Raw genomic sequence first — 27,489 nt, forward strand, 5'->3', positions numbered from 1 at the left:
AACAGGAAGCCTGTTTTTTTTTACTTATCCTATAAGAGATCGAGGTCCAGGACTAGAGCTGCTGCTACCACTAGATTCTGACTTCACTGGTACAATTTGTTCAGTTGTCCAAACATTTCCCCAAATTAGCCTATTCAGAATATACATCTAGTTGTACAGGACCGCACTATCCTGCTGAGACTCTGTTTTTTTCCCAGCTTTAAAAGGAAAAGGAGAGTTGGGGGAGTATTTTGTCTGAAAAGAAGAAGCATTTTTTCTCCCAACCCATTTCATTTTATTTTCCCAAAACTATAAAGAGAAGCAACTACATTAAGAATATTACATGTTTATTCAAAAAAAAGATATGGTACCCCCAGGGGAGAAAGGGGTGCACACATCAGGACACAGTTGGCAAAAAAGTCAATCAAAAATACCCCCAAAAATAATGACATTCCCTTCCTAGAGAATGAGATCTCTTTTTTTTTTTTTTTGGTATTCAATCTCATTCAGACATTTTTTCTTTAAAAAAAATGGCTGGATCCTAGCATCCTAGGTGAACAGCCGCTGTACAGTGTAACCGCTATGCAAGACGGCCCAGGCCCCTTGTCTGCTGTGATGGAGGGCAGGCAGGACACGTTACTTCTTGGCTTTGGCTGAGTTGCGTGGTGGAGTGACTGGGCGTCCACCAGGATTCAAGCCACTAAATTGACCATATTTGCCCTTGTTCTTGTCTGCCGGTTTCAAGATCTGCAGAAAAGAAGAAAAAGGTTAAGAGAGGTTGGGGGAGGGGTGTGTGTGTGGAAATTAACAGCTTTTTTTTTTCTGTCCTTGATCCCTGATAGAAAAATTCCTGCTGACTTCAAATGTTTCAGGGTGAAAAAACTAAGCACCAAACCTCCTGAAATTTGAGCCATGTATTAAAATTCCTATGATGAAAATGCAATTCCGGACACAGTTCTTAATAACTGGCAAAAATAAAACAGCCATAAGTTCTCTAATTTAGTGCCTTAGAATAAAACAAGCTTAAGGACATGGAATGGTTCCTTCTCACCCCACTTCTTTCTATATTTTCATGGCTTTTAAGCTACAAAGTCCCATTGGGCATGGAACATTCTGCTTCTGAAATTATGTAAATGGGTAGTATAGCAAGAAGTCCCACTACATTCAATTATTTTCCTCATTTTTGAAAACTATGGGACTAAATTTGTATACTCATAAGACACCTAATCTGCTTCGTGTACCATATAAAAAAGAGGAACAAAATAAATGCAAAAAAAAAAAAAAAGAGAATAATGTCCCAATTTCTTTTAAATATGGGAATTGCTTTTGGCAAAGAAGTTCTGAGGCCCTTTATCACATTTCTCTATCATTTAAAATCATTAATAATATGCACACATGCATGTTCAACCTAACAAAGTATTTTTTTGATACAATTCTAAAACCTCATGAATTTGCCTTTGATCAGTTCCCCCCCAAAAATCCATCCCACAATCACTCTTATTTCTGTAGCTTTTGAATTTCCATCCATGCAGTGGCCACACAGATGTGGCACTTCAGGTGAGATAAAAGTGAAGCAAAAACTAATTTGGAACATAAAGCTAGAAAATTGACCCAGTGCAGAGGTCTTAACATAAATACAAAATTATTGCAACTGGGAAAGTTGGTTTCCCCAGAGATACAATCTTGCCCCAGTAGGAAGAATTTGAAATGGATACAAAAATCCCTTTAAAATACAACTGATGTTTAAACATTGTATTCCAGAATCCTCCGGTTCTGGCTTTGTCACAAAAATAGCACACCCTTTAATTACTTGCCCTGTGTGTAAAAAGAGAACAGCTGTAAAAGTGGCATCTTCAATAGTCCTTACCTGGAAGGAGCACATGAGGGTCTCATCAACGCTCATCATTGCCCCTGCATTGTCAAACTCGCCACAGTAGTTTGGAGCAGAAAAGAGTGTCACCAACTGCCGTTTGGCAAAAAATTCATATCCATCTTCTACCACCTAAACGGGGTGGGAGAATCCATCAATCAAATATACTCAACCCAGTTTAACAATACTGCCAACAATGTTCTTCAACCCTTCCTTATTTCATGGTCAACTTTTGCAACTACGTTCCCCACCACTTCTATCTTCTCCCTTTAAAACTACCTAACTTTCCAGTTCACAGAGATGCCTTCCTCCCCCCTCCAGCCAGGTGTACCCCTTCCAACTTGCTTTATGCTCTGACCTGATGCGCTCTGCAGATCAAGTCAAGATCATGTTTGTGAAGAAATTTAGCGACCACTTCTGAGCCAAATGTGAAGGAGACCCCACGGTCATTTTCACCCCAGCCCTGCACATCCTTGTCAGGATCCGACCAGAGCAAGTCACAAAGCAGACCCTGGTCAGGCACATCCGTGGGCCTCATGATCCGCCGAATCTGTTCCATAGACTGGAGGTCAGGAGAGAGTCCTGGAATATAGAATTTGCATTTATAAAGCAGATTATTTCAACGTGTCGGTCTCACTAGACGTAACGTGTAACTGGCTGTACCAGGAATCACTATTTTACAACACACTCCTGTTAGGGGTATTAACTGAAAAAATACATGTGACAAGGCTTTCCACGCTCAATCCTTCAAGCCAATTCTTATCCCTCAATGGGATCAAATTTAGCTTGAATACTTTTTTCATCTAAAATGCTGCATCAAAAGGAAACCAATATGGTCTTTCACTTTTTCCCAGGCTTCGTTCCACCTCCCAAAGGAAACACGCCTACGCAATACGCAAAGGACACCAAATTCCCCACTGTGCTATTGACACTGCCTATTACTTGACTTCTTTTCCTGTTGACGCAGATTGCAAACCATCTGGAGAAATTCTGCATTACTTCAATCTCTTGCCTGCAGCATTGGTGGCATCAGTAGTACGACCAGCTTCCTCACCCTCAACATTATAGATAGCCTACCTCCATGACAGCAAAAGATTTTCTCATCAACGATGGCAGCAATAGGTAAGCAGTTGAAGCAATCAGTGAAGGTCTTCCATAATTTTATGTTATATCGTCGTTTACCTATGGAAAACAGGAAAGGGGCAAAAATTAGCTGGGGAAAAAAAGCTGAATAGTTTTGATCAGCCACATTCCTGCAAGATTTGTTGGATATTGGTGATCTCTCTGGTGTTGGAGAGAAAGAAGGACTCATGCAGCATAAACATACTATGCCACACCCCATTCCCCAAACCGCTACCCTCATTATCTACGTACATGTACTTGACCAATACATGGTTTCATTTCCCACTCTGTAAGCTTATTGGTATGATGTACTCACATTCATCATAGAAACCATAGATACGGTTGATGCTCGCACACTCATGATTGCCACGCAAAAGGAAGAAGTTTTCAGGGTATTTAATTTTGTAGGCCAACAACAGACAGATTGTCTCTAACGACTGCTTCCCCCGGTCCACATAGTCACCCAAAAAGAGGTAATTGCTCTCTGGGGGGAAACCCCCATATTCAAAAAGCCTGAGCAAGTCATAGTATTGCCCATGGATATCACCTGGGAGATGGTAGAAGAAAGAAGAAGAGAAATGAAGAACTGATTAACAATTTACCCATTGCATTTATACGTCTGCTGTCTTCTTTCTAAGTGAGAATGGCAAGGGTGGGAAATGACTATCCCAGAATCAGGCAGTCTGACATTCATAGGCATCAATGTGCCTGTAGGCAGCATCTTTCATGTCCACCAGATTTCTTGCCCTACTTTAAAAACTGATTAAATGGGAAGACCATACAATGCAACCCAAGGCATTGCCCTCTAGTATCTTGTTTACATGGACACGCTTGGAAAATTAAAATAACGGTGTGATGCAGCTCAATGCTTTGTCTAAAAGAGAGAGGAGCAATCTGGCCAGATAAAAAGGCAAGCTTCAGCTCATTGTGGAAGTGCCAATAAAGAATCTTCTGTTCAATATGTGTTTTATGGCTGACCATGCCTACGGAGGCAACCATTTTGAGAGAGCTCTAGCAAAAGAGAAGGGGGGAAACTGTAATGGCATCCCACTTACCACAAATTTTCAGTGGGGCTTCTAGTTCCAGCAAGATGGGCTGGCTCAGGAAGATCTCTCGTGATTTCAGACATAGGCCCCGAATCTCATTTTCTGACAGCTGAACATTCTTGCCTGGACGTGATCCTTGCACTGAGGGGGGAAAAACCGAAAAAAACCTGATACCCTCATTCCCGAGCAGCCATCTTCATGCTGGTGCACCTTCCCAGAGATATTCCCGGCACATTGCTCTTCTTGTTTCTAGGATATTCTGGTGTTTAATAACCAAATCATATCTTGTTCCCACATGAAAAGCATTATTTCTTTCTGCGACTGAGGAAGGCAGAATCCGTTAGCCAAATCTGTGCCTGACGCACCATGCATTAGCTTAGCTTCTCACAGGTTACCAAGCCATTATTGGCTCAGGAGACACACACTGGGGAATTGCCATGCAGTAAGTAAAGTCTTAAAGTAGCTTCATAACTGTGCCTTATTTGCTTCAGTATAACAATTATTCTGCTTTGGGACTATTTTGTTTTTAATGAAAACCAGGCTCTGAAGCAAGTGGATCAGTTAACAGTGCTGTTATAAAACCTAACATTTTGGGATGACAGCACTGTCTCACAAGCAGTCCTCTATCATATATCATAAACTGGCACTCCCTAACACAACAATTGCAATGTGGATGGGGGTGTTCTGAATTTCTAGTTATAGCAGAGCCAGAGTTTGTGATCACGGGTTTCTTCTTTGTGGTGCTGTCTTGCAAATAAGCTCTGAATCAAAAGCAAAATCAAGACATTGCATCAACCTAAATCTATATAATCCACAGGCTTGGGCAAATTTAATATTAAAATCCTGCCTTATTCTGCTGCCAATCTCTCTCTCAAACTCCACCCACCCACCCACCCACCCCTGCAACAGGAACAGATTTAACCCACCTCACAAATTAAATTCAGCAAGATTAAATCCCAAGCTTATCAGAACTAGGGCACAATTGGATAATCTGGGAAAGCCAACTCCCAGAGTTGATTAGCAGAAAACCAGACTCCATACCTCCGGAATTGCCATATATGAGACAGACACCAAAGTGAACCTTTAGATTGGGGGCTGTGATGATCTTTAATTACTTTTGAAATAGCAAAGGGTCTTCTAAATCAACACCGATGCATCCTCCTTTCTTGTTGGGTGTGGAGATCCCAAGAATTAGGATAACTACCTTTTCCTGCTTGGATGTGAAGAAAGCCTCCTTAAAAGAGTTTCAACTTCTGGTCCTGCTATGGAGGCCGGAACAGCCTGTTCAGTCAGGGCCTCTGCAAGCCTCAGCCTCTTCCCTCCTCGCCCGAGCGCCAAAAGGTCTTTCCCCAGGGAGAGGCCAGCACCTGCGCCTCACCCCGCCTTCCATTTGCCCCCAAGAGAAACAACGGCAGGAATCGCCTGGCGATTCGGCTTCTCCGCTCTTCGTTTCCACCGTTAGCTTTAGGAAACTCCGCTCCCCGCCTGAGTCAGGGGCTCATCACCTCCATACGGAGACGATGAGCCCCCGGACACCGGTACGGCTCGATCGCTGTTATGGTTCAGGATCGTATCTGCAAGAACACTCAGCCGGCGCTGGCAGAATCCCACGGCCACCGGCACACCCTTCTCGAGGCGCAGAGCTCACATCCGCCCCGACCCTCCGCTAAGCTTTCCCTCCATACTGCACAATGTCTCTTTCCGACGCCGGCATCCGGCTCTTTTCTTTTAGCCATCGGGAACGATCTGGAACGAAGCTGGGCAAAAGGGGCGCGTTGGGTGGCTACAAAAGGCGAGCCGCGGTGGGAAAATCGACGCAGGCGGGGCGGGGGCAGCTCACCCGGGAGATTTTAGCCCTGAACCGGCCTCGGTTCCCCGATCGCAAACGGGGCTGAAGGGGATTATAAATGCCGCTTCGCCCGCGTAAACAGAGACATCCCGATATGCGAGCAGGGCAGGGAAACCAAAAGGGCGCTTCTGAGCCATTTCATCCCTCTTAACGCGTGGGAGAAAACGCCGAGGCGCCGAGATCCCGCAATACAGAGCTCGATCCGGTTCCTTTCTCCTCCGCCCCAGATCGGGGAAGTAAAACCGCTGCTGGAAATCCTGGGAACTCCCTTCCGCCGGTCGAGAGCGCCCTGCCGCCTGGAGAAGAGGCGCTGGTGCGGGGGCGGCAGCGTGGGACATTCCAGCGCCGGGAGGGGAAGCTGCAGATCGGGAAGCGGGCAAGGTCCGCCGCTCGCCCTTCCTCTGGACTCTGTGCCACCCGGGGAACTCCAATCGCTCTCAGCCACACAAAGCCCGGCCCAGCCCCAGCCGCTTACCTTCCAGCAGGCGCCCGATGATGGAATCTAGATTGAGCTTCTCGCCGTCCGACATGGCGTCCTAAAGAAGCTGCGATCGCCTAGTTCCTGCCTTCCTTCCCCTCGGCGCGCCCCCCTCCCGCCCCGCTCGATGGTCCTAAGCAAGCAAGAGGAAGGGAAAGGCCGGTTTTCTTTTCCTATTTCTTGCCAAGGAGTCTCCTCCTCCTCCTCCGAAAACCACCCGCAGAAAAGGAAGCCGTGAGAGCTTACAGGCCCCGTCCTCTGCCGCCACCACCACCTACAGGCTGGAGGGATGAACACGAGGCTTCTCTTGCGATTGCGCGAGCTTTGGCAGAGCCCAGGAAAGAGGAGGAGATGGTTGCGGCAAGAGGCTTCTGGGAACTCTGGTGTTTTTTTCACAGTTTTGTCCCAGTAGGGTCGGAAGAAGCAGCTGGCGGGCAGATAAGGGGACCCATAGCGCTGTGAAAATGCGAAGTACTCTTCATTAATTCATTTCCCTAAGAAGCCGGCGAACTGGTAACCTGTTACATGCATCTGAAAGAGAGAGAAAACAGAGTAGAAAAAATGGCTACTTGCCTTAAAAGATATCTAATGCAAAACCCTACGGAAGCTGAATTTAAAAACCAACTCTTAAGTGCAAGCAGTCGGCCTCTCCAAGTGCTCATCCCTCTGCAAGTGGTCATCCTCACGGCCTTCTTGCCTGCTAGCCCGGTAGCAGAAGCTCCATCTTGAGGCCAGCCTGCTGCTGTAGAAGGCAGATGTCAGAGCAACTCCGACTGTCGGGAAAGTGGGATTTCATTTCCCCAAACAATAGCAAGCCCTTCGAAAGGAACAGTCCAAATGGGCAACCAGCAGGTCCAATTGCCCTGTTGCCCTCCATTCAGCCATTGGGCTTGTATCCCCATGGCTATTTCTGCCTTGGCTGCTCAGCAAGCCGTTTTCTTCTTCTTTTCTTGGATCAGGAATATCAACCCCGCGGAATACCTTGCCACAATTTCTTTAGGTAAATCTTCATGCAGCAGGTCACTAACTCTCACCGTTCCAGGCTTGCCTTGCCTTGCCTTCCCCAGGCCAAACTGTTGCTGCACTTTGTCTTTTCTGCTGCCTGCCTGCCTGCCTGCCTTTCTCCCTGCCTCAGGCAAGCATAGATCCTTTGCCTTCCCCACACCTTGCCCCTGTGCTGTGCCTTCCCTCACTGTTGGAGAGAACCATCAACATATCCTGAGTTTGTGTGGTAAAGTTAAGGCAAGGCTATGTGAGCAAATAGTTTGTGACTAGTGTGAAGATCCAGTCAACGTGGTTAAGTTTATAGTTCATCTTATAAAAGACAGGCAATTAGATCAATTCACTAAACCATGATTCTGTGTGCTATCAGAATGTTGTAAAAACACAGCTTTATATCTCTAGTGCTACATTTGTCTACATTCCTGTCCTCTCCAATTCAAAAGGCAGACGAAACTTTTCAGTACCACATCTTGGAATGAGTCAAACAAACTCCAGAGGTAAAGTTGAATCAATTACAGTGGCTAATACACTTACCTTGTATAGAGTCACTAAAGAATTTAGTGATGACATTCTTATATGGCAACCTTTCAGTTGTTTAGGAATTTGTGAAATCTGCATTTAAATATATACACCAATGACTCATGACTTTTTCATCCTTTACATATGCTGAGCTTAAGAACACATGATTACTCTCGGCTGGATGTGTGTTAATATCTACTGCCATTTGGAATATATACATTTGAAATGAAACTGGATTTGTTGGCTTATTCTTACACAATCAGAAACACACATTTACCCCAACTCTTGTGACTAACAAGGAACAATCATGATTCCCATGTAATCACCTGTATCTTCAAGGAAGTACAACGTGTCTTCTTGAGACTATTCAACAACAACAGAGAGTAGTCATTTATGATCTAGATCTTGATGAACAACCAGCATCTGTAATGAAAAGAGTTTAAGCATAGAAAGTTTGCAGCTTTTCCAGCATCTTCCAGGGTACTCTGCTGATAACTGTGCTTGCACATTTAGAGAGTCAGTCTAGTTCAAAGTATGACACAAATTTATTGAGTCTATAAATTAGCATCATCCATTTATAAATTTGATAAAATAATCAGTGATTTCCAGCACATCTGGGAATCATGTAAACTTATTTTGGCTTAACTCCAAATAATGCAACTCAAGTGGACCTAAGAAAATGGATTAATCTGTGGAGAATTTGCATGTATATGATGACTATTGCAATAGATCTGTCATACTGGTAGCATTTTATCTCCGCCTAAATTATGCCATAGGGACAACATGTTGTTACGTCCTAATGTCATCCTAGGAGGAAGGAAGGTCCAGCTCAAATAACCACTTAATGAAGTCACTGCATAATTTTGAACCAATAAATTCTTTCTCTGTAGGGATAAAATGCCCTGGAGAAAATTGTGTCTACCCTTTTAGGGTTTGTGGACAGAAGACAGACTGTCTGTGAGGGGTGTCAAACTCGTGGTGTCATATTGTCGTCACATGACGTATTGCGGCTTTTGCATGGCCAGCTTGTGAAACATCTGGCTCATGGGCCACGAGTTTAACAACCCTGCTCTAGATTTAAAAAAACAATTATTCATTACAGAAGGGATAATAAAAATGCCCACAGTAGTAAGTATTGTTGCAGGATCTAATCTTGGTTGGTCACCTTGACCAGAGATTTTGTCTTCTGAGCTTTTGGACTCATGCTGGAGCCCATCTTCAGGACACTTCTCTAGCCTGAAGTTCCCTGAGGATCAACTTTAGCACAACTCCGAAAAGACAAAATCTCTGGTCTGGTGACTGGGTGACTGACCGGATTGGATCCTGCAACGTTACCTTCATTAGTAAGTATTGTAATGAAGGTATGGTAACTCCTGGCCCAGCACCATAGTTTTGCTCTGCCTATAGGGGACAGACTGAGAGAAGGGAAGGGGCATCTCTTGGGGGTGTATTTGCATTTTTTTTTTACTTTGCAAGGGAGCTATTGAGTGCCTCCCTTCCCTTCCTCTGTGCCCTTCCATTTTTTCTTGCTCTCCACCCCTTTGCCTTGCTTATTTCATAGTGCTATGTATTACATCAGGAAATGGTTTTGGGAGGAAATAGCTTGCAAAACCTGTGAGGAACTCTAGTCATAACGGTAGGGGTACGTTCGTAGAGGCAGTCTTCTCTTCAGAAGTTGCTGAGCCAGGGGCATGCAGTCAACATGAGATAAATCACAAAATTGATGGTTTCCGTTGATTCAAAGGATTTGAATGGTAGGGAAGAATGTCAGATCCTTCTCTGTCAGCTGATAATATAAGTCAAGCTTTGGAGGAACTACCAGATGCCTTTGATTTCTGCTTGCGTGATGATGCCAGCTCTCTGGGCTCCGACTCTGAGCTGAATGGCATAGCTCCCTATCGCAAGACGGATCGCTATGGCTTTATTGGAGGAAGTAGCCTCCAGAATGGGTAAGAGGCAACTTCTGCTCTACAGGTTGCTGGAAGGGTGTGGAATAAGGGAGTAGACCTTTGCTGGACAGAGGATTGACACTCAAAGGGGAAATGGCATTGTGTTTGCTGTAGACAAGCAAATGAAATCTCTTTTCAAGCTAGTAGAAAAAATTCATATTCTCAGCTACTCCTTTGTGAGTTCTTTCTATTTCTGACTTCTTCACTTTGCAGAAGTAATTTTCATACGTATCGGATTGTTTTGTTCTCACTTGACTGGCTGCATCTATATATCCTGAAAATATTATTTCTAATCATTAGAAATAAACTGTTATTTCTGGAGAACTTTGTAATGAAAGGTACTAGCAGATGGGGATGAAACATTGAAAGGCAATAAATGTGTCTTGGTTTCCAAGATGTATTATTTACTTCAGAAGTGGCAAGTTTCAAAGGCAGAAGGGAAGTATATAAATAATTATCCAACCTTATTCTACCCTGTTGTTAGGTAATGTTAGATTAATATATTCCAGGGAAGACCTTTTTTTCCAATTTCTCTTTTAGAGGAAGCAAGCTCTGTTGGATTAGTGCCCTCTGGCCCATTCTTCTAAAACGACTATCTAAATTTCTTTCACAAAATCTATTGTGGCGTCAGATTCTCTCTGTAATTTTCTGGTAATGTCTTAGGAGACTGCCCCAAATAAAATAGCAATTTAAAATTAGACGTGAAAATTGTTTTGCTATTCTTTGTATTTAATTTAGCTAGTATTAAAGGAGATAATTATTTTTTAAATAAAAGTTTTTATTTTTAATTTTCAAAACAAACACAACACATCCTTCTTTACATACTGTAGAAAGTGTTATCAGTTGGTTACAAAACGGCGTACGTGCCTCTCTTCCACAGTCAACAAATATAATTCATATTAACTCAAGTATTTTAACTCAGATATTTATACATGTTACCATCATCATACCTCCATTTTCCTTTGACTATAATTGTTTAAACATCCTTCATCATAAAATATACCAAAATTTAATACATAACCACATACTGCATTTCATTTACTATTTCTAAAATCCTCCAATAACACTGAATCCTTATGTCCTATTCTAGCTAAACATCCATAATATTTAATAACAAAGTTTTCTAATCCTTCTTTCCAAATCAGTTTACAATTTACATCCCATTTCCTTATGCTGTATCCATACATATATATACTTTATCATTATCCCTCCTTTATTTGACTATATCCTGCCTGTATCATATCATTTCCCCCCCTAATAATCAAGACTTAACTGAATCTAACTTAATTCTCTTTTTATTAACCTTTATATATAATCCAAAAGGATTTCTAATCTTCCTTTCATGGGTACCATTCAATATTCATATCCAATTATTACTTATCATAACACTACACATTGTATACATTACTGCCATTATCAATTATTTATTTAACTATATCTATTGTCACTAAATTTCACTAAGTTTAACTAGTTTAAAATTATACTCTTCCATTTATCAACCTGTATCTTTCGAGTAGCAAAACAATCTCATATCTTCTGCCATTTGTGGTGTCAGTCCTCTAATCATCTCCTTAATCAACTTTGTATGGAATGATATTGCTAATAAAATTTCTCTCGTTAAATCCATAAATTCTTTTGTTTTCTCTTCTTCTGTATCTTACCATTTGGGGTAGCCTTCCCCTGCATTTAATTCCTCTTTCAGTATTCCACTCTTTCCCTTTTCAGAGACAAACCAATCACCATAAATATCAGCAATTTTAATTTCTTTATATTCATTTTCTTCTTCGATTTTTAGGATTTTAACCACCACTTTTTCCATTTGATAAACATCTTCAACTTCTTCATCATATTTTGCTGTTAGATGCACTAAGTCTTCCAACTTCTTCTCTATCCTCTCATGTGTATGATAATTTCTGCATTTCTGAGAATATCTTTTGCAGATTTAAAACTTCTTTCTGCTGTTGAAATTGTGCCATTATCTCCAGCTAACAAACACTGCTGCTCTAGCTTAGAAGGTTTTAACAGGATTAAGCATAAATTCACAATAACATTTCATTTTCACCTTTCTCTGGTTAGAAATACACTTCAAAGGAACATCTGTGTACATTTCTTCTTATCACTCTTTATAAACAAGCAATGAGACCTTGAAGTGCCAAGCCAGGATAATCAGTGAAAGAAAAAAAAAGTTCCAATACACAAACCTCTAGCCTCCGAGTAGCAGTGTTATTGTTGCAATGTTGTAATTTTCTTTGTTTCTTTTTGTATCTTTTTTGTATTTCAAGTTTTAAAAAAGTCTGATTCTTAAATGAGTTAGAAAAACACCCACAGTAGTGAAAGAGGAGAATTTTTGTCCATAGGTTACAGAGAATAGAAAAAAAAAATAGAAGAAGAAAACTTAATCCATTCGTTTTAAAAGGCTTGCCTAAATTCCATCCGTGAAGATAGCATTTAAAAAGATAACCCACTGTCCAAAACCATTCCAAATTTAATTCCGCCGCTTATTTCTTCTGTTCTCAAATATAAATTAATTTTAAAATTTTTATAGGCAGTCACTTTTAAAACAGTAAAAATTCCTCACCAGCCGGAAACACTTTCTCTTTCCATATCCTTCCATTTTGGAGCTGCCCTGACTTCATCAGCCAAATGGCTGGATTTTTTGTCACCGGCTTGAAGAACTTCTCTTGGATCAATCAGGGACTTTGTGATGTCCCTGAGATCAGCAAGACATATTCTTCCTGTTCACCGTCTCTACGGGACGGTTTAGGTCCGTTTGGACCACCCAGTGGCAAAAGTATCGATTGCGATCTCAGAGTATTGAGATTCCACATCGTCTTGTAGCGACTTCAGCTCCTCCTTCAAAGGAGATAATTATTATAAAGTGAAAAGGCTTATAGATTAGGATAATGTTCGCCAAGAACAAACCAGATATTTTAGACTTAAATTCAAGTCTTCAATTAAGAAAAGCTGGACAGAATGGAAAAGTGTCACAAAATTGTGGTTTTTTGGCATTATTTTGGTAGAGGGCAAAGGAGTGTAGGAAGTTAGCACTCACCACTCTCCTAGGAAAATGAAATATTAAAAAGGCAGAAAAATATATTTCCCTGGATAAGAAAAGGAGAAACATGTTTTAAAGACAAAGCAGCTCCCTGCAGCTCCCTACCCCTCCCCTTCAACTCCAGGATGATGGGATTAAGACATGACCCTCAGGATAGGATTAGCCCTCTACTCATGGCACCTGGGAAGATTACATCACCCAGCAAGTCTCAACCAAGCCTGGGACACAGACAGCCTACAAAGTCATCGCCGTCTGGGAGTTTGACAGCCAATGGGATACATTTTTGTACAGGTACAGGAAACTTTTAAGGCAGGGCCTAAGAGAGTGTATAACCATGTGGTCCTGTCCACCATTAAACCATTTTTCCAAGCAGTCTCCATTAGTGGTGGGATTCAAATTTTTTTACTAGGGGTTCTATGGGCGTGGCTTTGTGGGCGTGGCAGAGGAAGGATACAGCAAAATCCCCATTCCCTCCACACTCCTGGGGGAAGGTTATTGCAAAATCACCATTCCCTCCCTATCTCTCTAACCTGCTTTCCAGCTCCATTCTCCTGTTCAGGGCAACAAAAGAAAATCAGCTGATCAGCGAGCCTATTTGCCGGTTCTCCGAACTACTCAAAATTTCTGCTACTGGTTCTCCAGAACCTGTCAGAACTGGTCTCCATGTTTCCAGTGTCTTTCTTCCCACTTGGAACTGAACCCAGATGGGCATTCCTTCTAGCAGGGGTTACAATCCCAGTTTCAAGTTTGTGGAACTAATCTATTCCCTTTTGCTAGCTTTATGGTCATACTATGGTCATACTAGGTGGGGGTTCTGTGAACTTTAATCCTCATGTATTTGGAGAGTATCAGGTTGGAGCAGGCTGATGTAGAAAGACTTGAGGCTTGATGAACTGAATTCATGAATGGGGTGCGTTTCAAGGTATTGATCACCATCTTTAAAGCGCTCCATGGCACAGGACCTAGTTATCTGCAGGATCGCATCCTACCACACTCGTCCCTGCGACCTATCCGCTCACACAGGGAGGGGCTCCTCCTGGTGCCGTCCACTAGGCAATGCCAGCGGGCGACACCTAGGAGTAGGTCCTTCTCTGTGATGGGCCCAACCCTCTGGAACGACCTCCCCCCTGATATTCGAACTACTACTGACCTCCGTTCCTTCCGTCAAAAGTTAAAGACTCACCTATTTCAATCAGCTGGCTTGGCACTTTCTTAGTTTTACCTCCCGGGGATTTATTTTAATTGGGTTTGGGGTTTTAATTGGGATGTTTTTAGGTATTTATTTCTTGTACAGTCTATCTCCCCCTCTAATGTATTTTAAATGTATTTTATTGTTATGTCTGTATTTTATGCACTGACTGTACACCGCCCCGAGTCCCTTTTTGGGAGAGGGGGCGGTTTAAAAATCTAAGAAATAAATAAATAAATAAATACACACCAAAAGAAGCATTTAGTCAAGTCAGAGAGATCCCGACACCCTAAGATAAAGGTGTTTACCTGCATTCTTATCAGTGGAGCACATGGGACCTGTTTGTAACTCAGATGCTGGATGAGGATGATAGGAACTGATTTTCCTCCCATGGAAAACAGACGATATAGATAGCCCTCAACATACAACATTTGGTGACCATTCAAATTACAACAGCACTGAAAAAAGTGACTTATGGCCATTTTTCACACTTACGACTTTGAGGCATCTCCATGATCATGTGCTCAAAATTCAGATGCTTGGCAAGTGGTTCATGCTTATGACTGTTGCTGTGTCCCAAGGTCACGTGATCACTTTTTGCTGACAAGCAAAATCAACGGGGAAGCCAGATTCACTTAACAACTATGTTACTAATTTATCAAGTACAGTGATTCACTTAGCAACTGTGGCAAAAAAGTCATAAAATAGGGCAAAATTCACTTAACAAATGTCTCACTTAACAGCAGAAATTTTGGGTTCAATTGTGGTCGTACGTTGAGGACTACCTGTATAGTATGCAGATAACCTATTATCAACTCATTTTGGAGGACAATAATTCTTAACGTTCACATTTTGCCAATCATTTTATCCAAGAACTTTGATGTTACCATGATAGAAACAAAATGCTGACTTTGCCCACCTAGTGCATTTACAGTATATATCAGCAGGCATTCTATTGTTACGGTAAGATTAAAGGACTTAACATTTCAACTAACTCTATGTCCCACCTAGATCACTTTCTGTAGCGCATATGTGGCACATGTGCAATTGATTGTACACTGTGTTTTAGAATTCATTTCCTTTACACATGAATGCTGATAATTACCAGTCATGTTACTTATGAATATCTATACAGGCTTGGTCCTGATTAGTACTTGGGAGACAATAGGCGATACCAGGGTAGCAGGGTAGACAGAGAAGTCATAGAACTATCCCAGAATAAGACAATGACAAATTTCTATACCAGCGATGACGAACCTTTTTTGGCTCTCGTGCCACAAGTGGGGGGAGCGCAGGGGGTGTGTGTGCAGGCGTGCCGCACCCATAATGCAATGTGCATCCCCCCAGTGCGCATGTGCGCACAACAGGCGCTCCCCCCCATTTTTACATGCTTTTTTCGCCCTCCCCAGGCTCCAGAGGCTTTATAGGAGCCTGGGGAGGGCGAAAAGAGCCTCTCCCGCCCTCCCCCCGGAGGCCCTCCGGAGGCTTCAGGGATCATCCAGAGGCTTCAGGGAAGCCTCCGGAACGCTTAAAACGACCCTCCGGCTCGGAGGGTCATTTTAAGCGTTCCGAAGGCTTCAGGGAAGCCTCCGGACAGTCCCTGAAGCCTCCAGAGGGCCTCCGGGGGGGAGGGTGGGGGAGGCTCTTTCCTATAAAGCCTCTGGAGCCTGGGGAGGGCGAAAAATGGCTTTTAAAAACGGTGAACTCAGCTGGCCAGCGCGTGCATGCACGCTGGCCAGCTGACAGGGCAGTGCCTCGCATGCCCTGACAAATGGCTCCGCGTGCCACCTTTGGCACGCGTGCCATAGGTTCGCCATCACTGTTCTATACCAATGTCAAGAAAACTGCACGGGAAATGACCAAGAGTTGAGTCTGAATCAGAGACAACTTTACTTACTGATTACAGAGCAGTGTGGTTACAATGTCTCTGTGCTGCATCATATTTCATTATATTTCATTTCATTTCATTAAATGACAGTTATATTTTATCTTTTGAACCTGCATCACTTTAAACAATTTTATTTCAAAGTGTACTACAATTAATTCTTGTATTTCTGGTGAATCTAAAATTGTTACTATTTCAGGAAAACTAAGGTTACAGTATGGAATTAATTAACCCTTGGTCTATTTGAAATCAGCAACATTCTATTCAACAATTAACTCTTCGGGTTCAGTTGTGGAGTGGAATGGACCCAGCTATAAATGTTTGTGGAGATTCTCAGTCATCCAGATCATGCTTGTCCCAAATGTGCTTTTCAAAAGGCAACTGGACTTTCTTGGGGTTTTTTTCCTTGAAAACATTTTGCTTCTCATCCAAAAAGCTTCTTCAATTCTGGCTGAATGGTGGAGAATGGAAGGATTTATATTCCTCAGCAGTCATCTGGCTGTTAGCACTCAGATTTTTTTATTATTTAATTTATTTATTTCATTTATTTTGTCTAGCATGTATTAGATAACAGATATAAGTATAAACATGATTTTGAATACATGAAATAGATATGGATAAAAAGGAACATTAAGACAAGGACAGTAGCACATTGGTGCACTTATGCATGCCCCTTACAGACCTCCTACAGTCTAAGGTTAAAGTTTTGGGGGTTTGGGGAAGAAACCACAGAGTCAGGTAGTGCATTCCAGACACTGACCACTCTGTTGCTGAAGTCGAGCATTTATATATTTTCCTGAAATAATAACCATTTTAGATTCACCAGAAATACAAGAATCAATTGTAGTACTCGATTTATGCAATCGAGTTTGGAGCGGTTTACCTTAAGTTTGTATTTATTGTGTGCTCGTGTATTGTGGTGGTTGAAGCTGAAGTAGTCATTGACAGGTAGGACGTTGTAGCAGATAATTTTATGTACTACGCTTAGGTCAGACCAAAGGTGGCGTAGTTCTAAGTCGTCTCAGCACAAAATTTCAAGTCTGGTGGCATAAGGCATTCTGTTGCGAGTAGAAGAGCGGAGGTCTCTTCTTATGAAATATCTCTGGACTCGCTCAATTGTATTAATGTCCGATATGCAGTGTGGGTTCCAGACAGATGAGCTGTATTTGAGAATTGGTCTAGCAAATGTTTTGTATGCGCTGGTTAGCAGTACAATATTATCAGAGAAGAAGATACACATGATTAGGTTAACAACTCTTAATGACTTTTTGGCATTAGCTCTCCGAGAGTCATTGAGGCCACTTGGGGTTTTATCTGTATGCTCCAATGGCTGTGAAACAATCCCAAGATGAGAAGTTAAACATAGCAGCTTCAGTGGCAGCATATCAAGGATGGATACACTGAGATTCAAGAGCTGCATGCATCCAATCACCCTTCTTGTAGAACTTGGACATTTTTAAATTGCAATTGCCAAAAACTGGTGAAAAGGTTCCCTGTTATCTTGAAATAAAATTGCAATAAAACTCTAAAATTGGCTTAATATCAAGACAGGGACAAACTATCTCCGGGAATCTTAAAAATGAATGAACTGCTGCCCAAATTAGGTAGTCATACTGTGGCTCCTACATTCCCAAAAACTTTAAATGTATATGATTACTCAGTGTGAGAAAAAAATCTCTTTAAAATATGTTGATTGATAATTTTAAATCGTCAAAGAGCATCATTGTTGCATAACTGGTCTATAATCGTAGCTTGTTATAATTGGAGTAGGTCAAATATGTAGAGTTGGTAAATGTTTGGTGTGGTTTTTTCGCATTCTCTCATTATTGATTGTAGGTTAGAATTGGCCTAGTGCAGTGGTGGGCAACCTTTTTTTTCAACTGAGCCAAATCTCGCCAAAACCACGATTGAAATTTATTTTGAGCCACATTTTTAAAACCGAAAATACATAGGATGGTACACTGTTTTTAGTTTCAATAAGTTTTTATTGAGAATATTCTGCATGCAAGTATCCACATAGGTCGGGAGGATACAAATAACACAACTAATAAAACAAGAACTTTAGAACGATATTATTTATCGATAACGTTAAATTCCGTAAAATTTGCCTTATAATATAGAGAAAATTACATCCTGACAATGACTGACAAAGTCACAACCACTAATGTGAACATTGGCCTTGCATTTCCTTGGATAGTTTGAGTAAGTCAGGTTTGTATGTTGTTGTTTTTAATTTCATCTCTCTCTCCCACTTTCTTTCTTTTTTTCTTTTTCTTTCTCTCTCTCTCTCTGGCTCTTTGTCTCTCTCTCCCTCCCTCCCTCTCTGTCTCCCTCTGTCATTTTCTCTGGGTGTCTATCTGTCTCTCTCTCTCTCTGTATCTCTGTCTCTCTCTGTCTCTCTGTGTGTGTGTGTGTCTGTCTCTCTCTGATTCCCTCCCTCACTCCCTCTCTCTGTTCCTCTCTCTGTCTGTCTGTCTCACTCACACACACACACACACACTGTGGTCACCTTGTTGAGTGTTCCAATCACATTTGAAACACTCAACAACTGGCCTGCATTTATGGTATTTTGCAGCATACCATAAAACAGACAGACAGAGAGAGGAACAGAGAGAGGGAGTGAGAGAGGGAATCAGAGAGAGACTGACAGAGTCTGACAGAATCAGAGAGGTACTTTTAACTACCTGGCAGCGGCGTTTTGTCTTGGGGGGCTCCTCAGAACATCCCAAGACTTCGGAGGGAAGCTTACAACCCGGAGCAGGAGCAAAGCCCCTTTCCCAACTGGCCCTTCCTCCCTCGGAACGCTTCGGAGGGAAGCTTCTGCCCGGGTGAGTGACAACAAGTTCATGCCGTTACAAAGTCTCCGAGGCTGTAATTTTCTGAGTTGTGCGCGCGCGCCTGTTTTCCACGTCGTAGAGCAGCGGCGAGATTCTGCGCGGCGAGCGATGATTCCAGGGGCCATCCGGGAAGATGAGGAACATGAGGGGGGAACCTGCCCCCCCCACTGATGGCCTCCGGAATCATCGCTCGCCGCTGCTCCACGCCATGGAAAACAGGCGCGCGCGCACAGCTCGGAAAATTACAGCCTCGGAGACTTCGTAATGGCGGGAACTTGTTGTCACTCGCCCAGGCTTTTGCAGAAGCTTCCCTCCGAAGCCCGAGAGGAGGGAGGGGAGCGGGCGCCCGGCACACAGAAGAGCCGCATTAAAGGGTGTAAAGAGCCGCATGTGGCTCGCCGACCACTGGCCTAGTGGATAGAAAGAATCCCATGAAAACCATGTACAGTATACCTCCTGCACTTCTACAGATATTGTCTATTTTATCCTTGTAATACAAGGCAGTTGGAGCACTCTGTCTAGATAATGGTCATTGTATATATAAATATATGCAATGCATTCCTATTTGATCTGCTGAATCAAAATACAATCTTAATTGTCATCCCTTCTGACTGAAACTGTAGTCTGTTTAAATGCTATTATGTGTCAAGATGACCCTCTATGCACCAGTAATGGGGAACCTATGCTACACATGTCAAAGGAGACATGCTGAGAAGTTATGGGTGGCTACCCAAGCCTTCACCAAAACACCCGATAACTATTTTTGAATAGTTTTGCCCCATTCTCATATTATTTTCTCATGCCTCATGGGGAGGCAGCACAAGAATAGGGTATGGTCTTGGATGGCCTACAGGCTGTCTGAAAGTTGCATGAGAGGACTGTTCTTCTACAGAGCCTCCAATATTCATGCAAGAATGGGGTGTACTTTTTTCCCCTCTCAAATTGTTTCTCTTTGGTGTGTGTGTGTGTGAGTGCCATGTGAGCACAAATTAGGCATTTTCTGAATTTTTGATACACCAAACCCAAAGTGTTTGTCATCATTGCTATACAATCAGTATAGTCCTAACGCCCTTAGCTGGGGAAGACAATCCTCTCTACTCCAGCGTAAGTGTCTATGTGGCCAGTCAGCCAGTAGAGTCACAAAAGCCTTGCAAGCAGCAGTGATAAGAGCACTCTTAACAATGAAGTTCAGATCAAGATTATTTGTAATGTCAAAGAGGGCCTGAGTGGAAAATGTCTTTGCCTACCTATTAACTAACATTTCCTGTTTTAGCAATGCAGCTCAGCCACATCCTCTCACCGTATCTATGACAACTTGTGCATCCTGAAAATACACGTTGCGGTTATGGTGGCTATTGCGTGTGTTTTCTTGAGGTTTTGGTCTACATGACTTTGGAAGGCTGAGCTCAACACGTTTATATTCTTTTTTAGACATACTACAGTAGAAATTCTCATCAGTTTTAACCCATTTCAACTTTCAAGACTTCCTGCAAAGAATTGTGAAATCAGCCTCTGATGAAATGCAGAAACTCTTTAGAGAACTCTAAGCTCCTTCCTAACTGCAAATCTGTTACTTTCAGAGCTCCTGAAGAAGAAAATGTGGGTTTATGTCCCGTGTTTTGTGATAATGAAGATGGGACTATATAAGCCATCACACACAAACACACACACACACACACACACACACACAAACACACAAAAAATATACCCTTCTTGGCAGCCACTGGAATTTTCTCAAGATCATCCTATTGAGCTTATGAGAGCAGAGTTTTCTGTCCTTGGGGTGAAAATAAGCAGCAAATATTTAAATTCCTGATGCTCCTGTTTTACTGTCCTTTAAAAAAAAAAAAACCTATTTTTGAAGCCTCGCCTTCCAGAGATGAGTATGTCATCATTGTTTCCCCCTCGTCTTACAGGCTGTGAAAGATTAAAGTAGAGGGAGTGGGAGAGAAAAGAGGCATGATTTCCAAGTATAAAATGATTCCTGCTTCAGGTTGATGCAAAGCATACCAAGGGGGAAAAACTCATTACAGGCATGATTAATTTCTTGTAATAGCTTCATAGGCATAAATCAGTGACGTGCGGTGAGGTTTATGGCTGGTGAGGCTGGTGACGTCATCAGGAAGGCGGGGAATGGGACCACGTGTGCTGGAGGCTGAGGCTGCCTCAGCCTCCAGCAAACGTGATCCCATTCCCCGCATTCCTGAGCGTGCTCTGCCGGCTCGCGCTCCACAGTCCTCGAAAGCGACTGGGGAACGACGAGAACGACGAGAACCTTTGCAGAGGCAGGAAGGTTCTCATCGTTCCCCAGTTGCTTTCGTGGCTTCGTCATCCGGGAGCGCCGACAACATTTCTGCCTCCGCAGCTCCCGGGCACGGATGGACGGAGGTAGCCAGAGTGGCACCGATGCAGTCCGGCGGGCGAGCGACTGAGGAGCAGGCTGCCTTGCTCGCTCTTTCGCCCGCCCGGACCGCCTCGGCGTCGCGCACGTCCCTGGCATAAATGGGAAGGGAGATAAATGGGATCAAAATGACCAAAGCCCTACCCCCTTTTAATAATGGAATGGAATGGAATAGAATAGAATAGAGGATAGGATAGGATAGGATAGGATAGAATATTGGCCAAGTGTGATTAGACACACAAGGACTTTGTTTCTCAGTGTACATGCAAAGCAGCAGAATAATAATGATCTTAGTAATAATACCAATAAGAGGCAGTAGTAAAGAAGATAAGGATAATAATACTGCAGCTATACTGCATGAGTAAATATACATAGATATTAGACGGTACTATGATAATTAGATGTTCAGCAGAGGGATCTCTGACTAGATGTTTTGGCATGCAATGCCCCGAAGGGAGACATTGAAACAGTTTGTGTCCAGGATGTGAGGGGTCTGTAGATATTTTCTCAGCCCTCCTTTTGACCTGTGCAATATTCAGGCCTTCTATGGAAGGCAGGCTGGTTGCAATGGTTCTTTCTGCAGTCTTAACTATCCGTTGGAGTCTGTACCAGTCCTGTTTGGTTGCTGTACCAAACCAGACAGTATGTATTTTTAATAGTTTAATATGCATTAAACCCATCACGTGCATTTAAAAAAGGGTAAAAAATTGCTACTCGGAACCACTCAGAGAGTCGGTTTGGAATGTCCTGATAGGCTTTAATCATTCAGTTCTGCTCACTATTTTGATACTGTTGGCCCTACCCCAGATATGCCTCACGCTTGCTTCAATTCTGTCAGCAAGCTCAAAAGTCATTTAAAATGCAACCATCAACTGGGTTCTGTCCTGTTAGCTGAACAACCAAGATGTTGAGGAAGGAGTCATGCTACATTTCGTTTCTGGAGGAAAACAGAGGTCGTTTTTAATGAAATACTCTTTCTAAGCAAAATATTTCTACTGTTCAGTCTACCCAAGGCCCAAGCACTGGATCCTGTAGTGACTCAGTTCTTCCCTGACGTCTGGTATGCAGCTATTCTAGTATTCCAACATCTATCAGCACTAAAAAAAAAGATGGCTTAGTCAACACTGACTCTAAATCAATCCCATGAAGGCAAGAAAAGCCAAAGAGAGATATAATTCTATTGTATTTATAATAGGGAAGAATAATATAAATAGACACAGTTTCCATACTGTATCTATGATCTACTGTACCATTTCACCAAAGAACTCGGAATAATTTCATTTTACCCTCGATGTCTGGGTTAATAATCTATGCTAAGATACAGATAAGCAAATCGCTTGGGGCTTTGTGCATCATAGGATGAGAAGCTGAAGTCATAGCAGAAAAGGAGTACAGCGCTCTGACTCAGAGAACAGCCTCCTCCTCACCCTTTCTGGTTGCAGAGCATTTTGAGCGCATACGTACTTCATATTAAAGATACTTGCTCATTAAAATGCAGCCTGAAGATCACACCCACTCTGTTGGATGGTTCTTACTGGATAAGCCTCTTTCTCTCTTTCCCATTGTAATTGCCTCACCACTGTTTCTGCTGCTCCATGTGCAACAAGAGGGGGGCTCCAGTCCAGATCCTCCCCCACTCTCCCAAAAATCACTGCCTTTGGGCTGAAGGAGGTTCCAGCAAGAACTTTTCTGTCTTTCTTTAATCAACTGCTCCTTCTCTGCAGAAAAAAGGGAAGCTTTCAATGAAATTCACATGTCTTTTTTAGCTGAAATCAATATTTTCAGTACCTCTTCCTGACACAATTTATTTAAATATAGTCAATATTTGTGTCCTACCTGAATATAATTTCTTTAAAAACTTCCAGATAAATATTTGCTGCTGTTAGCATACAAATGATAATACTCAGATTTCTTCAAAAGTAACTAAATGTTTGTTTTTAGTCATATAGCAATAGCACTTAGACTTACATACGTATCGTGTTATTCAAAAAGATTTTTAGTTTCGTAACACTGTTTTGTCAATCAAAAGTTAGCATTTTGTATCTCTAGAATTTTTGTTCTGTAGAACACAATGAATTTGAGATCTGTGTTTGTACCGTAGATTTACTGTTGGCTATTTGTTTTGTTTTGTCATTTATGATCAAAAACATCTGGCCTGTTGGCCAGTCTACTATTAACCCTTTTTGAAACATTTGATTGAAATTATTTTCAAGATGAGGATGTAAAGTAGACATACAATACAATACAATACAATAGTAGAGTTGGAAGGGACCTTGGAGGTCTTCTAGTCCAACCCCCTGCCTAGGCAGGAAACCCTATACCGTTCCAGACAAATGGCTATCCAACATCTTCTTAAAGACTTCCAGTGTTGGGGCATTCACAACTTCTGGAGGCAAGCTGTTCCACTGATTAATTGTTCTAACTGTCAGGAAGTTTCTCCTCAGTTCTAAGTTGCTTCTCTCCTTGATTAGTTTCCACCCATTGCTTCTTGTTCTGTCCACAGGTGCCTTGGAGAATAGCTTGACTCCCTCTTCTTTGTGGCAACCCCTGAGATATTGGAACACTGCTATCATGTCTCCCCTAGTCCTTCTTTCTCTTAAGCTAGACATACCTAGTTCCTGCAGCCGTTCTTCATATGTTTTAGTCTCCAGTCCCCTAATCATCTTTGTTGCTCTTCTCTGCACTCTTTCTAGAGTCTCCACATCTTTTTTACATCGTGGCGACCAGAACTGAATGCAGTATTCCAAGTGTGGCCTTACCAAGGCATTATAAAGTGGTATTAACACTTCACGTGATCTTGATTCTATCCCTCTGTTGATGCAGCCTAGAACTGTGTTGGCTTTTTTGGCAGCTGCTGCACACTGCTGGCTCATATTTAAATGGTTGTCCACTAGAACTCCAAGATCCCTCTCACAGTTACTACTATTGAGCACGGTACCACCTATACTGTACCTGTGCATTCCGTTTTTGTTGCCTAAATGTAGAACCTTACTCTTTTCACCATTGAATTTCATTTTATTAGATAGTGCCCAATGTTCAAGTTTGTCAAGATCCTTCTGTATCTTAAGCCTATCTTCTGGAGTGTTGGCTATTCCTGCCAGCTTGGTGTCATCTGCAAATTTGATGAGTTCCCCATTTATTCCCTCATCCAAATCATTGATGAAGATGTTGAAGAGTACTGGGCCTAAAACAGAGCCTTGGGGTACTCCACTGCATACTTCCCTCCATGTAGATGCAGTTCCATTGAGGACTACACGTTGAGTGCGGTTGGTCAGCCAGTTACGAATCCATCTGGTGGTGATGCTGTCTAACCCACATTCTTCTACTTTATCTAGTAGTAGGTTATGGTCTACTTTATCAAAAGCCTTACTGAAGTCCAAGTAAACTATATCAACGGCATTCTTCTGGTCCACTAATTTTGTCACATTATCAAAGAATGCAATAAGATTAGTCTGGCATGATCTGTTTTTGACAAACATAGTGTAGGTTTGGGCCAAAATCAATGAAATTAATCTTTTCCTGGTGCACTCCAATTCTTCAGTTCTTAGTTTGTTCTATTACAATTTCTGCTATTATTACAATATTTTCCATTTGTTCAGGTTTTGCTTGGTTTTCTATTTCAGATATCCATTGTAGATTGTATTGCTTTTTTAAACATGTTCCCCTCCCCCTTCATGTTTAAGAAAAAACTTAAGAAAAGTTCTGGCTTCAACTGAATATTAATTTTGTAAAATCCTCTGTAACATTGTATGTACTTGAATCCAACATTTTTTAGCTTTTTTGCAGGTCCACTAAGCATGATAAAATATCCCTTCATGTTGTGCACTTTTCCAACATCCATTGGAAATCCCTTTATACATTCTAAATAGTTCCTGACATCATGTACCAACGATACATCATTTTATAAGAATTTTCTTTAAGATCATAACATATTGTAAATTTCAACCCACTTTATCACGTATTATTTCATTAATCCAAAATATTTAACCAAATTTAATAATTTAACTTCATGCTAATATGATTTGGGGTTTGAGGGCTATAGTAAAGAGAGATACAGCATTGGCTTTTAAAATAATGTTATACTTCGTTATGGTCTGTGGGATCCTGAAATAAACTCACTAAATGATTGATATGGAACCTGCATATTTTTGATAGGATTTCTCCTGGGCAGCACTGCCCTGATTTATCCTGGAAAGCATACTTCAGAAAAAGAGAGGGCATTGGGGGGGGGGATGGGTAGTGGAGAACCAGGATACTTAATGAATCAGTTCTCCTATCAGTTTCTCTCCTCTTAAGTTAGGCTATTATTTGTTCTGCCGGTGGAGGAATGGAAATTGCTCAAAAGGAAAAATGAGCCATCTACAAATGCCATGTCTCCATATTAACCTATTTATGTTTTAAACTTGTGTGTTTGTACATGTGCCTGTATGGTGATAATCATAGAACTGTTCTGAATGCAAGTTTATGCAAACACCCGTCCACAGAAGAATCACATATTTTTAACCTGAGGAATAGCCAGTTTCAAACCAGATTTTTGTCAAGGGGAAAAGGGACGCATTTTCAGAGGACAATCAACAGGCAAAATCAACACTTCTGTAGCTTACACTTCAAGCAGGTATTGGATTAATATTTCAAACCACATTTTCTCCTCAGCGAGCCTCTGTATCCTCTATGGCCCCTTTATGATTTGCGGACTTCAACTCCCAGAATTCAAAAACAGACTATAGGAATGGACTTAATAGGAGTCCTCATGAAGGGTAATAATGTCCTGCAAAAAAAAAAAAAATTCCAACATGGGAAAGTTCAGTGAGGAACCTTATGGCCTTATAGGAAATTTAGAGAGGTGCCCTAAGTTTTGCTTTTCTCTTCTCCATATGCAGCCAAGATCATCTCCCTGTTGTGCTCATCCGACACCGTGAAACCAAATGGCTGGAAATGACAGCTCACTGGGAAAAAACCATGGCCAGGCGCTACAGGAAGGTATCTAGCATTCTTTCTTTCAGCACATCTTTTCACCAAAGTCTTTAGTGAACCCTATTATAATTTCAAATGCTCTTCAAAAACGAATGTGCATTTGACATATTAAATGAAAGTTGGTTTGACCATGATTTATTGAATAAATAGCAAATGGTTAACTTCATAGAACAAAGTCTAGACCAAATATACTGTGAGATGGATGGCATAATATCTGAAACCTATCAGAAACTTTCTCTTATCTCTCTTTTGCACATACCAACCCCAAACAGAAAGGGTCCAAATAGAACAATATAGTAGAGCAGTGTTTCTCAAACTTGGCGACTTTAAGTCCTGTGGACTTCAACTCCCAGAATTCCCCAGCCAGCTATGCTGGCTGGGGGATTCTGGGAGTTGAAGTCCACAGGACTTAAAGTCGCCAAGTTTGAGAAACACTGTAGTAGAGTTTCAATATGCCATGTTTTTGTAACCAATGGTTGCAGTTTCCTTGAAATATTAATTTTCCAGCTTCCAATGCAATTAATATTTGCAAATCCAATGCAGCATAAACTGATATTAAATTAAAGACCTGATGTTAAAAGCCCAGGAAAAAAAATGAAAAGATCTTTGCATGAAGCCAAAAGGACAGAAGTTAGGAAAACCATTCTAACAACTAGATACTAAAACTGAGAAGTCGTCTTCCTGTATCAACCTTATCTCAGACGGGCATCAATTACTCCAAGATTGTTTTCTAAAGGTGAGCTTAGCCTATGAGCAAGTTCACATGAAAGATGACTAATCCTTTTTGGCACCAAAGACTTTTTTAACATATGAATTCTTCATATATTAATTGGATTGTGAAACTTGGCATTTGCTTTTAATTCTTTTTAATTTTCTATTAATTTTATGGGTACTCTTTATACTGTTTAATATTGTGATCCTAAACTCCATACAAGAATCCAAATCTTTATCAAGCCTACCTACCTTTACAAAACACTTTTGAGATTAACCTACTAAAGATATTGCCCTTCTGGAACTTTTTGTGTGACCAACATGGCTTGGCATTTTGTATGCTACCTTGGGAAGCAGCTGAAGAAAATTATTTAAGCAATAAAATTCTAAAGGCAAGCAGAGAGAGAGAGAGCTACAGAGAGAGATACAGAGAGAGAGGGAGAGAGAGAGAGAGAGAGAGAGAGAGAGATAGGGAGATATGTAGGTAAATATATGGATGATAGAGAATAAGTTATCTTCACTTATGGAAGCCACAATGTCTTGAACATTTACTAAGAAAATGAAAATACAAACAGCAAGACTGCCACAAAGCTAATTTTTTACACCAATAGGTATATTGTTCT

At 41.7% G+C, this 27,489-nt stretch overlaps 3 protein-coding genes across 3 annotated transcripts in view; 1 reads left to right on the plus strand and 2 right to left on the minus strand.

Moving 5' to 3' along the window:
- Positions 1 to 27,489, minus strand: part of ACY3 (aminoacylase 3) — a 322,364-nt gene that overhangs the window by 121,087 nt on the left and 173,788 nt on the right. The window lies entirely within an intron of this gene.
- Positions 310 to 6,565, minus strand: PPP1CA (protein phosphatase 1 catalytic subunit alpha). The gene is made up of 7 exons (XM_081952109.1): positions 6,342 to 6,565; positions 4,027 to 4,158; positions 3,288 to 3,518; positions 2,927 to 3,031; positions 2,208 to 2,431; positions 1,847 to 1,981; positions 310 to 726 (listed from the first exon to the last, which is right to left on the minus strand). Exons 1-7 carry the CDS (start codon positions 6,394 to 6,396, stop codon positions 616 to 618), a joined length of 993 nt encoding a protein of 330 aa, XP_081808235.1. The 5' UTR covers positions 6,397 to 6,565; the 3' UTR covers positions 310 to 615.
- Positions 9,106 to 27,489, plus strand: part of TBC1D10C (TBC1 domain family member 10C) — a 31,256-nt gene continuing 12,872 nt past the window's right edge. The window contains exons 1-2 of the mRNA XM_081937242.1: positions 9,106 to 9,814; positions 26,062 to 26,161. Of these exons, the coding sequence (XP_081793368.1) occupies positions 9,630 to 9,814; positions 26,062 to 26,161 (285 nt within the window). The 5' untranslated portion in view covers positions 9,106 to 9,629. The remainder of the gene's footprint in view (positions 9,815 to 26,061; positions 26,162 to 27,489) is intronic.

Source organism: Natrix helvetica, assembly GCF_964273705.1.
Source record: "Natrix helvetica genome assembly, chromosome: 1".
Taxonomy (NCBI): domain Eukaryota; kingdom Metazoa; phylum Chordata; class Lepidosauria; order Squamata; family Natricidae; genus Natrix; species Natrix helvetica.

Excerpts from the sequence above, each read along its gene's own strand:
- PPP1CA (XM_081952109.1), bottom strand. The coding sequence starts at position 6,396 with ATGTCGGACGGCGAGAAGCTCAATCTAGATTCCATCATCGGGCGCCTG. Across the intron at positions 1,982-2,207 it reads TGATCTGCAGAGCGCATCAG|GTGGTAGAAGATGGATATGA; the intron begins GTCAGAGCATAA and ends CACCCCGTTTAG. Across the intron at positions 727-1,846 it reads CCCTCATGTGCTCCTTCCAG|ATCTTGAAACCGGCAGACAA; the intron begins GTAAGGACTATT and ends TCTTTTCTGCAG.